The following is a 16,523-nucleotide window of genomic DNA, read 5'->3' on the forward strand; positions in this document are numbered from 1 at the left end:
ACATGTTTAGGTATGTTCAGATATTCTTTTTTATTTGCCCAGTTGCCCCTTCTACAACTGGAACTATCTGTATCCTTATTCCACATTGTTCTAGTCTCTACTTACAAGTCTTGATATTTTACAAATTTATGTCTTTCAGTTCATAAGACACTGTAATCACTGTGAGAAGCAATTTCAATAACCAATGCTATTTGTCTTTTTCTCTTATACAACAATATGTAGTCTATTGGCTTCTACCTTCTTAGTTGGTGGCAAGGGATGATCCCACGTATCTATTACTTTGCCATTTTCAACAATCAATTGCAGTTCATGTTTCCAGTGTCTCTTAGATGCATCGGAATGTTTACAAAGTCTCCAATGTAACAACCTTGCCACACTGCTATGTCTTTCAGTATGCAAACCTTCAGCCATGAGTGTATTGTAACCTCCAACTAGCTGTGTTCCGCAAAGCCAAAATTTGTCTCAATCTCCTATCCTTTTTACGGATTTTGTGAAACTACTAGGATCTAATGCATTATCTTGGGCTGCTAATATTAACCTTTCATCTTTTGGTTTAAATTCACCTCACATTCATACATCAACTCTTGGCCAACATACAGTTGCTTCAGTAGATATCAATATTTTTGCTATAATTGTGGTCATTCCATTTATCTTTTCTTTTTTTCTGATCCTGCTTTTTGTATTCTTTCTTCTATTTTAGAATAATCTCTTGTGGTTCATATTTCCTATTCCTCTCAACTATTTACACTATCTCCAGTGTAGCAACCTTGCCACATTGTTTTATCTCCTTCAGTATATGAACCTTCAGTCGTAAGTGCATCACAACCAGCAACTGCTTCTAGTTCTGTACTGCAAAAGCTACATTAGTCTGTTATCTCCTACATTTTCTATAGACTTTGTGACTCATTGAGTAATTCATCCAGTACCCTGAAGCTGCCAATATTAAACTTTTTACCTTTTGGTTTAAATTTACCTTGCCTGAACCATTTTGTATATTAATTCTTGGTCAACATGGTTATTCCAGTAGAGCTCCATATTTCTTAGTATAATTGTGGACTTTCCAAATTTATTTTTTGTTCTGATCATGTTATTTGTATTCTTTCTTTTGTGTTTTTTTTTTACTGCATTTTTGTTGCCACCTATTTGTCCATGTCTGGTGCAATTTCAACACCTGCTTGATTCCTAAAGGTTTCTGCTACCCTATGCAAAAATATCCTCTTAAACTTAGTCTCTTCATGTTTTAGAGCTTTAATTACATTTAGATCTGATAATATCAATAAATATGATTGTTTTGCACAATCTCCAACATATATGTGTATTCAGTTTCAATGAGGAATATGTATCCTTCAAACATTGGTTCTTGCATATCATTTTATGGACATTAAGCAGCTTTCTTGTTTTCTTATCAAGCTTATCCAGCTCTTTTTGTTTGTGGTCAGTCAATCACTCCAAAACTATAAGGTTAAAACAGGAAGTACAAGTTGATATATAACTGGAATTTTATTCCTAGACGTCAAAGCAGTTTTCAGTATTAATTTAAATTTTCTTTTTGTTCGCATTATTCCAAATATTTTATATCCCATGCCTTCCCAAATTTTATATTTTATCAAGTCATTTACACATTTGTCAAGACCAAATGAAGTTCCTATGTTATCTGAAAAAGATTTAATGACATGTAGCTATTCTTTCATGTGCTTATACAACAAAAATGTATAGTTTTATATCATCCACAAGAAGATGAGATATTGTTTAATGGGATGATTTTCCTGGATTCAGTCTGAATCTATGACAGAGACTGTGAAGTAAACAGCTTAATGTACTGACAGCAAGAAAAAACAGTAATGGTGACAAAGAACTGCCATGGAGTATTCCATGCTGGATTTTTATGCCTGGATAGCAATTTGTCCTTCTTTGCGGTGTGGACTGACGCGCTGCCATATAATGCTTAATTGTTTAGCATTTGTCACAGGTGATATATTTATTGGCCTTCTCTCTTTGTTTAATTATTCCAAATACTTAGGTTTTTACATACCTTGACAGGAATAGACTCCGTTCCTTTGTCAGGGAATAACTAAAGTTCATGAAATCAGTTTTGCTTCAGTCTTTGACATTTAATATGAGTGTTCTTCTCAGCACCCACAATGTACACAGAATTGCCTCTATTTGTAGTTCATAAGGGTTTACTTTTATCTGTAACACATTTAGATATGTTTGAAGATTATTTTTTATTAGCCCAGTTGCTCCCACAACAACTGGAACTATCTGTGCATCCTTATTCCACATTGCTCTAGTTTGTTTGCAAGTCTTGATATTTTACACATTTATGTCTTTCATTTCATAAAACACTGCAATCACCGAGTGTAGCAATTTTAATAATCAAAACTCTTTCTGTATTTTCCTCTTGAACTACAATATCTGGTCTGTTTGCTTCTATTTTCTAAGTTGCTGCTATGGAGTGATGCCACATAATCCTTACTTCATCATTTTCTGTTATCCTTTGCAGTTCATGTTTTCAATGTCTCTCAGCTGCTTTTGCATTGTAATGTTTACAAGGTCTCCAGTGTATCAACTTTGCCTTATTGTTATGTCTTTCAGTATACAAACCTTCAGCCATGAATGTATCGCACCCTGCAACAAAATGCGTAACTTTTCTAGTTCTGTGTCAAAATCCTACAAAAAAAATCTATATCTCCTACATTTTCTATGGATTTTGTGAACCATCTAGTACATACTGTCTTGAACTCTCAATGTTAACCTTTCATATTTTGGTTTTAGTTCACCTTGTCTGAGCCAGTCACATGACAATGCTTGGTTAATATGCAGCTGTTCCAGCAGATGTCTATACTTCTTGTTATAATTGTGATCTTTCCATTTACCTTGCCTTTTTTGCTGGCCCCGTTCTTTGTATTCACTCTCTTGCTTTCTTGCACTTTCTGTAGCCAGCTGTTTTTTTATCCAGATTTGGTTGACTTTCCATGCTTGCTTTTTACCTGAAGGCTTCTGCTAAGCTAATAAAGACGTCATCTTAGATTAATTTTGTTCATATTTTAGAACTATCATTTGGATCTGATGATGTCAGTAAATATGTATACAATGTCACAATCACCGACCAGTATGTATATTCAATTTCAAGGAGGCCCATATCACCTTCAGATTGAGGGATATATAATAATCTTGGCAAACACTGATTCTTGTATATCATTTGATGGGCATGTTAACAATTTGTTTGTTTTCAAATCAAGCCTATCCAGCACTTTTTTGTGGCCATTCAATCACCCCAAAGCTATAAGATAAAACAGGAAGTTGAAGTTGATTTATAGCTTTAACTTTCTTCCAAGAAGTCAAAGCCACTTTCATATCCCTTACTGAGCTTTGTTCTCATTTTTCCATGCTGTATCACTGCTCCTTCATCTAATTCCAAGATATTTGTACACTCTTTCTTGTTCCAAATCGTTTATACACATTCCTCCCAAAGTGTTATGTTTTCTCTAGTTTTCAGTTTTCCTCTCTGAAATGTTGCTTTACAATTTGCTAACCAAATGACATTCGTGTGCCATCTAAGGAGGTTTTAACAACTTATAACTGTTCTTCCAGGTGTTTATCTGATAAACTATATAGTTTTAGATCATCCACAAAATCTAGATGAGATATGCCTTCACTTGATTATTTTGGAGCCAGACTGAATATGTGACCTAGGCTACTGAGTAAACAGCTTACAGGACTGACAGCAAAACAAAATAATGTTGACAAAGAATCACTCAGAAATATTCTACACTGGATTTTCACACCCTGGTTTTCAGTTTAGCCTTTTTTATGGTTGAACTGTAAAATGGTTTGCCATTTCATCAAAGTAATTGCAATAAAATTTACCAATATGTGATGGATCTTGTACGTCTGTAAGCGTTGTATAATCCAGGACTGAGGAATACTATCAAATACTTTTTTGTAAACTATTCATGCCATACTGAGATTCCTGTTTTTTTTTTTTTTGCAGGTCTACATTATGGCTTTGTTTAACAAAAGATGATCCTTCGTTCCACATTCTTCTGTTGTTTTTAATTTCTCCAAGTCTTTTACGTTTCCAATACCATGACGGGAATGTACAATTAAAGTCCATTAAATTAGTATTGTTTCATTCTTTGATGTCAGCCAAAAGTGCTCTTTGCAGCACCCACAATGTGCCCAGTAAAGACTCCTTGTGCAATTCATATGGTGTTACATGAATTGGTAACATATCCAAATACGATTATAAATTGTTTTTTATAAGACCATTTGCTCCTACTACTATTGGAACTGTCTGGGTATCTTTCTTCCACATGGCTTTCATTTCTGCCTGCAGATCAAGGTATTTTATAACTTTGTGTCTCTCTGTATGGAAGACATTGTAGTCACTACGTGTGACGATTTCAAGGATCAATGCTACTTTTGTCTTCTTTTCATGGACCTCTACATCCAGTTTTCTAGCATCTATCTTTTGAACTGTTGACACTGGGTAATTCCATGTGATATAAACTTCATAATTTTCTATGATTCTCTGTGGATCATGTTTCCGGTGTTTTTTAGCCACTTCGATACCATAACGTTTGCACAATCTCCAGTCTCGCCACCTTATTTTGCCTTTCAGTATACAGTCCCTCTGCTATTAGTGTATTGCAACCAGCAACAACGTGTGTGACTGTTTCCAGTTTGGTTTTACAGTCCAGTATGGACTACTTTATGTTTTTCCATGTAATACATGCTAGTAAAGCCCTCATTACATGTGTCACATTTATATGGCTTCTGTCCAATGTGTATTAACTCGTGTTTTTCCATGATATATTTTTCTCTAAATCCCCTGTCACAGGTGGTACATTTATAGGGCTTTTGTCCGGTATGGCCTAACATATGTCTCTCCATGCCATGTTTGTATGCAAAACTCTTGTCACATGTGGCACATTTAAAGGGTTTATATCCAGTGTGTTTAATCTGATGTGTTAGAAGACTGTACTTATTTATAAAACCCTTGTCACATGTAGTACATTTATAGGGTGTTTGTCCATTGTGAATTATCTGGTGTTTTCTCAGTTCATATTTGCGAACAAAACTCTTGTCACATGTAGTGCATTTATATGGACTCTGGCCAGTGTGGATAATCTGATGTTTTTCCATGGAATATTTATTTGAAAAATCCATGTCACAGGTTACACATTTATAGGGCTTCTGTCCAGTGTGTATTATCATATGTTTTTCCATGTTATGTTTGTATGCAAAACCCTTGTCACAAGTGGCACATTTAAATGGTTTCTGTTCCATGTGTTTAACCAGATGTGCTAGCAGACTGTAGTTATTTACAAAACCCTTCCCACATGTAGTACATTTATAGGGTACCTGTCCAGTGTGGATAATCTGGTGCTTTCTCAGCTCGTACTCACGCACAAAACTCTTGTCACATGTAGTACATTTATATGGACCCTGGCCAGTGTGGATAATCTGATGTTTTTCCAGAGAATATTTTCTTGTAAAACCCTTGCTACAGGTAGCACATTTATAGGGCTTATGCCCAGTGTGGACTAGTTGATGTTTTGCCATGTAACGCTTGTCTCTAAAACTCTTGTCACAAGTGGCACATTTATAGAGTTTCTTTCCAGTGGGGGTTGCTGTCCTCTCTCTATTGAAAATTTGTTCATGTGTCCCTAAGGTGTTCTTTTGTCTTTTCCCACTGTGAGATAATTTATCAGTTAAGATGATTCTGTGAAAAGTAGAATTGTTGTTGCAGTTAAATATTTTGCAATTTTGTTTCCCTGCCTGAGTTTGTAGATGCACGTTTAGTTTACTTTTCTTGAGAAGCTCCTTTATATATTCCAGAGACTTCTCACTTTTGCTTTCAGTCTGTATCACATTACATCTTTTGCTGGAAAATGAATCTGGTAAAGAGTTGTCAGAGTCAGACTTAATGTGTTCTCCAAAGTAAATCTCCTCTTTCCGATGCTCACAAAAGTCTGCATTCCTGTGGACTTAAAAGAAAACATACATCAGTACACTGTAACTGATCCACACTAAGGTTAATTTTCCTGCTCAAATAATATATAACTTCCTACAAATTTTATATCTCATTTACTAAGCAAATACTGTTGCAGAATACTTCAATAATGAAAGTGTCAGGAATGTAAAAATGCATAGTCTTACCTCCATGTCTTTTAGTACACTTAATAATGGCATCTTTTATTTACTTATTTAATTCCTGATTTACATTCTATCATTTATTGTATTTTGTTTTGAGGGTTAAAACTTAATGCGTATTGTACTTTTTACAGCAGATATTAAGATGGGCACAAAAATTACTTTAATAATTATAAAAAGTGCAAATAAATGAATAATTCACACCAACATGTAGTTAAGAAAAGGTGAACAGTTACACAGGTTCATAGGCTGATACTAGGCAAGCAGCCATTAAAGCTAGTAAGAGCATAATCAAATAATCCCGTGTGAATTACTATGTAATTAAACAGTATTCACCCCTCTTTTGCTAGAAGGGTTACACAAGATAAATGAGGGTAGGACGTATGACTACTCATCCAATTAACAAGATTAAGTTTGACAGTGTACACAGTACCATTTTGTTTGACATGCAGAAGGAGCTTTTTCCAAAAGAATGAAATGCATTGTAATGGGTACCTATCCCATCAATAAGATTTATTTATTTTCTAATGTAGCAAAAAACAGAATGTGAACCGAACCAGAGCAACAGCTTTAAGCATACATAGCTATTCAGCACAAAACAGTCCTTAGAGTTCAAGTAATCCAAGTTTATTGTCAGCGCTTTCACAGTAATCACTACTGCTTCAGACAAAAATACACTTCAACCTTTCCCCTTTTTAAAACACACAACAACCACTGAAAACATTCTATACCATCACATGACTTTTTTGGCACTTTTTGCTTGACTGAATTATATATATATTTGCAGGCATATCATTTTTATTTATATATATATATATATATATATATATATATATATATATATATTTTTTTTTTTTTTCTGTTCTCTGATCTGTTCTGAAACTGGTTACCCCACTATTCCTGTGGTGTTCCTAAAGTTGGTATAACTTGGTCTAATAGCGTTTGTATTATCTGACTGTTTCAAGGTTTGCTGATTTAAAAATAGATCCCTGTTAGTAAATTCCTGCATACCATTTAGAATCTGCTTGTGTTCTGACTGGAGTGCTTCGCAAACAAACTGTAAAAAAAAGTATATTTTTTTACACTTTTTGCTTGACTGAATTACATATATTTGCTGGCATATAATTATTTATATATATATATATATATATATATATATATATATATATATATATATATATTTCTGTTCTATGATCTGTTCTGAAAATGGGTTTTCCCTCTGACCCACCCTATTCCTGTGGTGGTGTTATTGTTGGTGGTTTTGCAGCTGCCCACCTCTACTGTAAAGTTGATCTGGGACACTTCTCCCAGTCTAGTGTTCTTTCTGCCTAATACAGAGAGAACATCTGAGAAGGCCAACCCACTTAGGTTCTTAACCTTGAATTATCTTCTGTTCCTCCTTTCTCCCTTTGCACTTTACTGAAAAAAATCTCCTTGTGTTCTGAGTATGCTTCTCAGCTGATAAGTATATATTTTTTGCACTTTTTAACTGTTTAAAGTTGAATAAAATAACTGAATTCAGTTCAGAATACATTTTGAATAAATTGCATTTATTTAAACTGTATTTGCTTTAATACTGCTGCACACGCAAGTGTGCTAGCTTGCACTGCACTTCCAATTGTTTTAGTGCTGTTTTATCTGCTTACTGGGAAAAAACAATTCTAAGTTTGTTTCCTCCCTTTCCTGTAACTAGTCTACTCCAGATACAGATTTGCTGTATCCAGGACTGTCGGTAAGCTTCTGAGACCCCCAAGTCTTTCTGTGTTGGAGGGATGCCTTCTAGCTTATCAGTGGGATTGGTAAGCATTAAGTAGCCTATCTACCACAAGAGGAGTGGTTTCTGGCCCTGAAATTGTGTTTTATTGACCAGTGCAGTTTTTCCATCTCTTTCAACTTTCTGATTTAAAAGCCTGCATTTGCACTTGTATCCCACCTTTCCTGTAACTATTCTAGTCCAGGTACAGATCTGCTGTATCCAGGACTGTCTGTAAGCTTCTGAGTGGTGCCAAAGTCTGCTCTTCAACTTTTCCCTTGTATCTGCTAGTTCTGTCCTCTTCTACCCTTTTACTAGCTTATTAGTTTAGCACTTTACCAGACTACTTATAGCAATTATTGTAGCACACACAAGTGCTACCAACACTAAACATTCTACAAGGAAACAGCTCCAGTACTTATTATTAATGCCCACCCCTCCAGGCATGTCTAAAGATCAGTTCCCTGCACTTTCTCCTATTAACCTGGTGAACTTGGGCATCCTGAGGTAATGTAGCAACTGCCTCATGTACACTGACAACCCTCTCCTCTTACCTCCTAGCACTCAGACGTGTGAGAGATGCACTTATATATCCAAATTGGAAGCCAAGCACTCTCCAGCCAAGACCGGAATAGCTGGTCAAGAGAAGGTCAACACACCACACCACATGGAACATATAGCCCTCCAGAACACACACCAGCACTGCTTTCACATAAAAACACAAACCACACACCCACCTTCGCAGAGGTTCTCAATAAAAATCTACCCAAACAGCAGAGACCTCCAAGGCAGAAACACACTCAACCACCACAACACAACACTAATCATAAGACCCATAAATCTCCTAAATAGTGTGCCACTCAACCAAAGCCCCTAAGGCAAAACAGCATCCCCAACATACTAGTCATAGGTGACTCGATAGTGAGGCACACTGATGTCCCACTCACTAGGCTGAATAAGGAGAAAGTAACAGTCAGCTGCCTGTCAGGCACCAGGATCCACCACATAATGCATGCACTAAGGTCCTTCAACAACAGGTACAAATATTGCTCTGTCATGGTACATGTGGGTGTAAACGACCTGAGACGTACCTCCCTGGACTACATGAAAAGAGACATGGAGGAGCTCTCGGATTATGTAGCCCAGGCGGGTATGACCCTAGCCCACAGCAGCACCCCACCATAATCCAGAATGATACAAGAGTACAAGCAGAAAATGATTGAGTTCAACAACTGGCTATGTTTCTGGTGTCACTCTAAGGGGATCCAATATTGGTCTGCTTGGGATGACATGATTGACAGACCTCAATGCTTTGCCAGAGATGGCCTGCATCTGTCACCCCAGGGCTTCCGGATAATGGCCAAGGCTCTTGTCACCCCTGTAGTACCTTTTTTAGGTGATGTTCTAATGACCAAATTACCGTGGTAACAGCTACAAACAAATGCAATATGAGGGTCATGCTGCTCAATGCTAGAAGGGTCTACTTTAGAAAGATGAAAACCTAAAATAGTGAGCGTTCACATGAGCAAAAAATATTTGTTTTTTTGGATCACAGTACAGTGAATATTGGAATATTTGCCCTTTCCTCACTGTAGTGTGATCTCGGAGTAGGAATATATATATTTAGCGGGGGTGTGGGGGGGCGCAGCCCCCCAAAACAGCGATATCGCATTTATGAATTTTCGCTCATGTGAGCACTCGATATTTTGATTTTTTTTTGCTGTTGTAATATAGACCCAGCTAGAAGTCTAAATCTAAAAATGCACTCACTCGAAGCACTCCTTAAAATGGAGAATATCAACATTTGTGCTGTAACAGAGATCTGGCTCAAGGCAGCAGAAAACACCCCTGCACTACCAGGCTATAACTCATTCCACACCTTTTGGCCCCAGAACTTGGACTGAATCTCCAAACGTGGTAGTGTTTCCATATTCACAAAAGATGCGCATACCTCTAGACTGGTAGCCCAACATAACACATATGAGATACTTCAAGGGCAGCTAACATTGGTAAGACACGGATTCTGGTCGTAGCCTGCTATAGGTCACCAACCATGTCCCAAGACTCACACTCCATGTTCCTAAGCACCCTGGAGAATATTAGGGCCAAACCTAACACTCTCATACTGGGCGACTTAAACTACCCCTTCATTAACTGGGGAAACTACTCCTGTACCAATACACTTGCCCAACGTTTCCTGGAATTCATTAATTCCAATGCCCTGGACTAGCTCGTTCTTACCCCCTCTAGAGGTAGCAACATCCTTGACCTGGTCATTACTAACATGGGCAACCATTGCTCTACACCAATAATTAACTCCTCCCTGGTTAGATCTGACCACAAACTAATCACCTTGGAAATCCACCCCCCCCCCCACCCCCCAAAGGTAACCACCATGAAAAACTTCTACAAAGCTAACTTTGGGCTGCTAAAAACAGAGGTGGCTAACTTCACGGCACCCATGCAAATGGAGAATAGTTGCATGACTGCCGAGTCATGCACCAATGCACTGTATGAACATGTACACAAATGCATCGATTTCGCCATACCCAATAGAACCAAGATGCTCTCCTCCAAAAAAAGGAAGCCAATATGGTGGTCCCCTGCCATAAGCAAACTCTACAACAGGAGGAGGACAATGATGCACAATAAGGTAAAGTCCCAAGACAGGAAAAACTCCCTTATCAGCCTCAACAAAAAAGTTGAGATCCCTCACCAAATCCTCTAAAGCTAGCTATGAAAACAGCATTGCAGCAGATAGTAAAGACAACCACAAGGCCTTCTTTAGTTATGTAAAGAATCTCCATGGCAATACCCAGGTTTGCTCTGAACTACTGCACAATGGTACGTCCATACCCAGGTTTGCTCTGAGCTACTGCACAATGGTACATCCTATACCGAGCCAACAGATATTGCCAACATACTGGCAGACAGATTCAGTGCCAACTTTGCCCCTCTCATCCATCCTAAAGGACCAATCATAATACCAGTAGATTGCCAGGCAGCCAATATTACTGCTGCACAAGTTAAAACAGCACTGTCCAAGGCCAAGAATACAGCTTCTATGGGACCTGACAATATCCCTGGCTGTGTTCTACATGAACTATAGAGGGAACTGGCACCTCACCTGTGTGCCCTGTTCAATCACAGCCTCACCTCAGTATTTGTTCCTACCAAATAGTGCACTGCTACAGTCATCCCTCTCCACAAAGGAGGAGTGACTACAGACCCTGGGAACTATTGCCCCATTAGCCTGAAGAGTCTGATATGCAAAGCTATGGAACGCATCATCATGGACTTAATAAACAAGGATATAGGGAATCTCCAAACTCTAGATCCTACACAGTTTGGTTTTCTGAAGGGTAGATCATGCCTGCTCAACTTGTTTGACTTCTTTGAGTCAGTCACCAGAGCTGTGGATGAAGGTAAGGTGGTTCATACAGCCTACCTTGATCTGGCCAAGGCCTTTGATACCATTTACCACTCAATAATCATAAAAAAACTCATTAAGCTACGCATCAACCTCTATATCACTAGGTGGGTTGCAAACTGGCACACAGATAGAACCCCAGTATGAAAGTAGCTGACTCCAAGTCGGACGGCAGACCAGTCACGAGTGGAGTCCCACGGGGTTCGGTCCTGGGTACTCTCCTGTTTGGTATCTACTTCTCTGCAGTCCAGGCCAACACAAAGGGACTCTGGCTGACAAAGTTTGGAGATGATTGCCAGTTGGGAGCTATTATTAACTCCCGAAGTGATGCTGACATCCTACAGAAAGGCCTCACTGAGACCAATGACTGGTGTCAGAACCATGGCCTTAAGCTCAATGCCAAAAAAATGTGTCATCATCCCCCTTGGAAAAACCCAGTTCCCTTGAATTACCACATCAATGGTAGTCCACTGAACACAGAAGGTGTTGTAAGAGATCTGGGAACACATTGACAACAACCTCTCTTTTGACCACCACATTGCCACTGTGGTCAGACAGTCCTATGTGGCACATCTCATTACTAAGGGTTTTGCATTCAGGAAGAAAAAAACACAAATGCAGTGAAAAACAGCAGCAAACAGGATAAATGGTTCACAAAATCCAAAAGTGTAGAAAATTGCAGCAAAAAGTACTTGCAGAAAGATGGCGTAGCTATGGGCACTTCTAGTGCCCATAGCTATGCCAATGCGGTAATGGCTGTATGGGAAGAGATTCAAGTTTTAGGAGGCCTTTACAAAGATAAGATTATATTCTACTGGAGATTTGTGGATGATTTTTTTTTAATATGGAGAGGTGATAAGAATGAACATTTAGCATTTTATACTTATTTGAACAACTCCACCTTGTTTTAAAGCTTACAATGGACAGCTCTTACAATAACATAGATTTTTTTAGATGTCAGTATAATGAAGGATGATTTAGGAAGAAAAAACAGTAAAATTTATAGGAAGCCATTTTACAGAAATTCATTTTTACACAGATGTAGTATGCACCTCCCCCATATATTTAAGAACATTATAAAAAGTCAAGGACTACGTGCATCCAGGCTGAATGCAAGTAATGAAGGGTTTAGTACTGAACTGGATCTTTTAAAAGACAGGTTTGTGTCGCATGGATATGATGTTAGTGAAGTAGACACAATATTGGATGGGGGTACACAGAGTTAGAGAGAAAGAGGAAAACCTTATTTTTCGGCAGGTCCATGGTGTGATGAAACCTCACATATGGATAAATCTGTTGTGAAGGTACCAATGGTTTACTCCAGCAATATTGCTGGAGTGAAGAACGTTTTTAATGAAGCATTGGAATGTTTTGACCAACCCTGAAATTAAATCACTAGAGGGAAATAAACTGAGTTTTGTTTTTAATTATCAAAAGTTGTTAAAGAGGAGATTATGTTATTCTAGAGTCTTAGAACCACAGAAGGAATCAAAGGATGTTTTTGGAACCCATCCATGTAAGAAATGCAAGTACTGTGAGTTTATTGATACTTCGAATATATTTGCTCATCCTGACATAGGAAGGGTGTTCACTTTTAGAGTAACAGCTACTTGTAATACTAGCCGTATAGTTTATTTAGCCCACTGTGTAGTCTGTCCAGCCTTCTATACAGGTAAGATGGATAGCAGGTTTTGAGACAGAGTAAGAGAACATATTTACAACAGTAATAATGGAAGCACTACCAATGCTCTGGCAAAGCATGTTATACAAAAGGGTACAAGCTATAGCTTTACGTTTTTAGCTATTGGCACTATAACACCTAGTGTAAGAGGGGGAGATGTAAGAAATGTAACTGAAACAAGTGAAATGAGATGGATTATTAGAATGAGGGCAAACGAGGGTAGTGGACTGAATGATAAAATATCTATTAAACCTGTACAAAAAGCAAGACCCAGAAGGAAAAGGGAAATATTGAGACTGTCTACCATAAACATATGTTACACATTATATATATATATATATATATATATATATATATATATATATAGATAGATATTTATTATTTTTTTATTTTATGTATACATGTGGATGTTATGCTTAGATTTTATTCACAATTTTTTATTCTGTTTTATGTATGAATTTCTTAGTAAACTAGCACTTTAAACACTGTCATGTGATGGTATAGAATTTTTGATTGGTTGTTGTCTCTTTTTAAAAAGGGGAACGGTTGAAGTGTATTTTTGTCTGATGGAGGAGTAGTGATCACTGCGAAAGTGCTCACAATAAACTTGGATTACTTGAACAATTTGGACTGTTTTGTGCTGAATAGCTACGTATGCTTAAAGCTGTTGCCATTGTTTGGTTCACATTCCTACTTTTTGCTACAATTGTCTACACTTTTGGATTTAGTGAAACATTTATCCTGTTTGCTGCTGTTTTTTACTGTATTTGTGTTTTGTAATGTAGCTTGAGATCCTTGCCACAGATGTTTGAGGAGGTGTTTGTCCTGTGAAAAGTGCAAGAGGCTGACAAGGACATAGTCTTCAATGGCTCAAAAAGCATGGCAAAAGTCACTCAGAAGGACTTGGCAGGAGTCTTGAGTAGAAGGAGAGCTGCTGGTCTATTTTGGTAACTAAGGGACTTGAAACCAGTTAATAATCTCACAGATCTGGCACAGATTCATAGGTGACTACTAAGCTAATGGCACAAGAGCCTTTAAAGCCTAGCCAATAATATCCAGGATATGACAATATTATATCTTAATTCCCCAGATATGGGATGGGGTAGTATCAGAGTAGTAGGTTTTTGGCTGTTGGAGCCCTGAGTCATTTTACAGACTGCCTCTGTCCATAAGGGACATGGGCAGTACCCCAGGAGTGAATTTATGGTTCCCGATTCATGTAACCAAATTCTTTTTGTGAAGCACAGGCTTTATTTTACAAAGATGGGAAGCTTATTCCATAGACAAGATAGCCTTTGGGAATATGAATCTGTCTCTTCAGCAAGTTCTGTTAGAGTCACAAATAAGGTTCAGGTTCATGGAATGCATAACCCTTGGTATAATTTTTCTTGCAAATATGTAACATTTTCATCAGGACTGGATTACAGAATACCTTGTAGGTCAGTAACAGTAATTCCCTTGCACAAAGGGGGTACATCAACTGACTCTGGGAACTACAGACCCATAAGCCTGCAAAGGCCATGGAGAGAATCACCATGAACATTATCAACAAAGACATAGGTGACCTTCAAACTCTTGACCTGGTCCAACTCAGCTTTGTTAAGGGTAGATCACACTTATTGAACCTGGTGGACTTCTTCGAGAATGTCATCAAAGCCCTGGATGAAAGCAAAACAGTGTATACAGCCTGTCTTGACTTAGCCAAGGCTTTTGACACAATTCCCCACTCAGGCATCATTGAGAAACTTACCCAATTGGGAATTAACCCATATGCCATTAGATGGACAGCCAAATGGCTCATGGACAAAATGCATACAGTCAAAGTTGGGGATTCCATCTCTACCAGCAGACCAGTTATCAACGATGTACCACAAGGATCTATGCTGGGCACCCTACTGTTTGGAAAATATTTCTCAGAATTCCAGGCAAAACTAGATGGCCTGTGGCTTATAAAGTTCGGTGATAACTGCAAACTGGATGCAATCAATGAGTCCACCAACAATGATGACATACTAGAAAAAGGGACAAATGACTGGTGCCAAAGCCACGGACTTAAACTAAACACAAAAAATGCATTATCATCCTTTTTGGCAAAGGGGAAGTCCCTGCAAATTACAATATTAACAGTACCTCCTTTAGCTAAAACCTGTGGTGAAAGATTTGGGAACACAAGTTGACAGCAGCCTTAACTTCGATCACCATGTGTCCACAATGTTAAGGGCAGCCTTCTATGTTGCACATCTCATAAGTATCCAGAGCTAAGGATGTTATAACTCCCCTGTACTCATCTCTCATCAGACCACTAAGAGTACAATGCTTCCTTGTGTATGTACCTCACCAGACACCTGCAGCAGCTGGAAAGACCTCAGAGGTTTCTCACCAAAAAAATTCAGGGCCTTCAACATACGACCTACATGGACAGACTGAAGGCCCTGTCACTGTACTCTGTATTTTATAGGCTGCTGACAGGCGAAATGTGCCTGGCTTACAGAGCAGTCCCAGACGCTGCCCTAATGGAAAAGCTGTACATCTGCAAGTCAAACGAGACGAGATTTAAGATTCACTCACTCTAGAGATCTTATCCTAACCTGCGACGTTAACAGGGCATGCTGGAGAGACAGACATGTCTCCCAGAGATTGCCAGTCCTTTGAAACAAACTCCAAATTCACATAAAACAGACGTCCTCAATGACCCTATTAAGCCTAACTTTGACAAATGGATGGGAGACCGTAAATTTACCCTGGGAGTGTCAACTACATCCCTCTTGGATAAGGGCAGTCAGAAAATTAATTTTAAAGACAGTGAAGCACAGGCATTATTTTACAAAGAAAGGAAGCTTATTCCATAGATGAGGTAGCCTTTGGGATATGAATCTGTCTCTCCAGCAAGTTCTATGAGAGTCACAAATAAGGTTTAGGTTCATGCAAATTCAAACCATACAACTTGTTCAATAAGGGAACAAGTGTACAACATGTCTAGGCTTATAAAGGCCCTAGGCCCAATAGCCTAGTAACCTCCTATGAACCCAAGTCAGCCCTCAATAAACGATATGAGATGGAGTAAAGGGATAGGACTTTTTGTTGGCTTGAGTAAGAGATGTGTCTTATGCTTTGTATTTTTTTTTTTTATTGAGAAACCTCTGGGGTAGCTCTAATTGGTATAATTGCCTGGTTCGGTACATGCAGAAGGGAACATAGTACTCAGTTATGGGCCTGATGACAGCCAAGTACAAAGGCACTGTGACTTCCTTTGATCTTAATGCCATGCCTTTACTTATAAGCTGAGGCACACAGAAGGATTTCCTCACGACCGTAGTTAAGGTGGTTTATGTTCCTAGATCCCTCATCACTGGGTCTACTTTTAGGAGCATGTTATTCATTTTATAATTTGCAGGGTTATCTGATCTACTGAAGTGTACGATTATGCATTTTTTAGCATTTATTCACAGATCATGGTTTTGGCACAGTTGTTTTTCATTTTTACGCCTATTTGTAGGATG

The 16,523-nt window shown here is 38.3% G+C and overlaps 1 protein-coding gene across 1 annotated transcript in view; it reads right to left on the reverse strand.

Moving 5' to 3' along the window:
• Positions 1-4,303: 4,303 nt before the first annotated feature.
• LOC122793321 (zinc finger protein 501-like) overlaps positions 4,304-16,523 on the reverse strand; it is a 219,263-nt gene continuing 207,043 nt past the window's right edge. The window contains exon 3 of the mRNA XM_044061210.1: positions 4,304-5,993. Coding sequence (XP_043917145.1) covers positions 4,693-5,993 — 1,301 coding nt within the window. The 3' untranslated portion in view covers positions 4,304-4,692. The remainder of the gene's footprint in view (positions 5,994-16,523) is intronic.

This window comes from Protopterus annectens, chromosome 2.part0 (genome assembly GCF_019279795.1).
Source record: "Protopterus annectens isolate FY-2018-M chromosome 2.part0, PAN1.0, whole genome shotgun sequence".
In the NCBI taxonomy this organism is placed as follows: Eukaryota; Metazoa; Chordata; order Ceratodontiformes; family Protopteridae; genus Protopterus; species Protopterus annectens.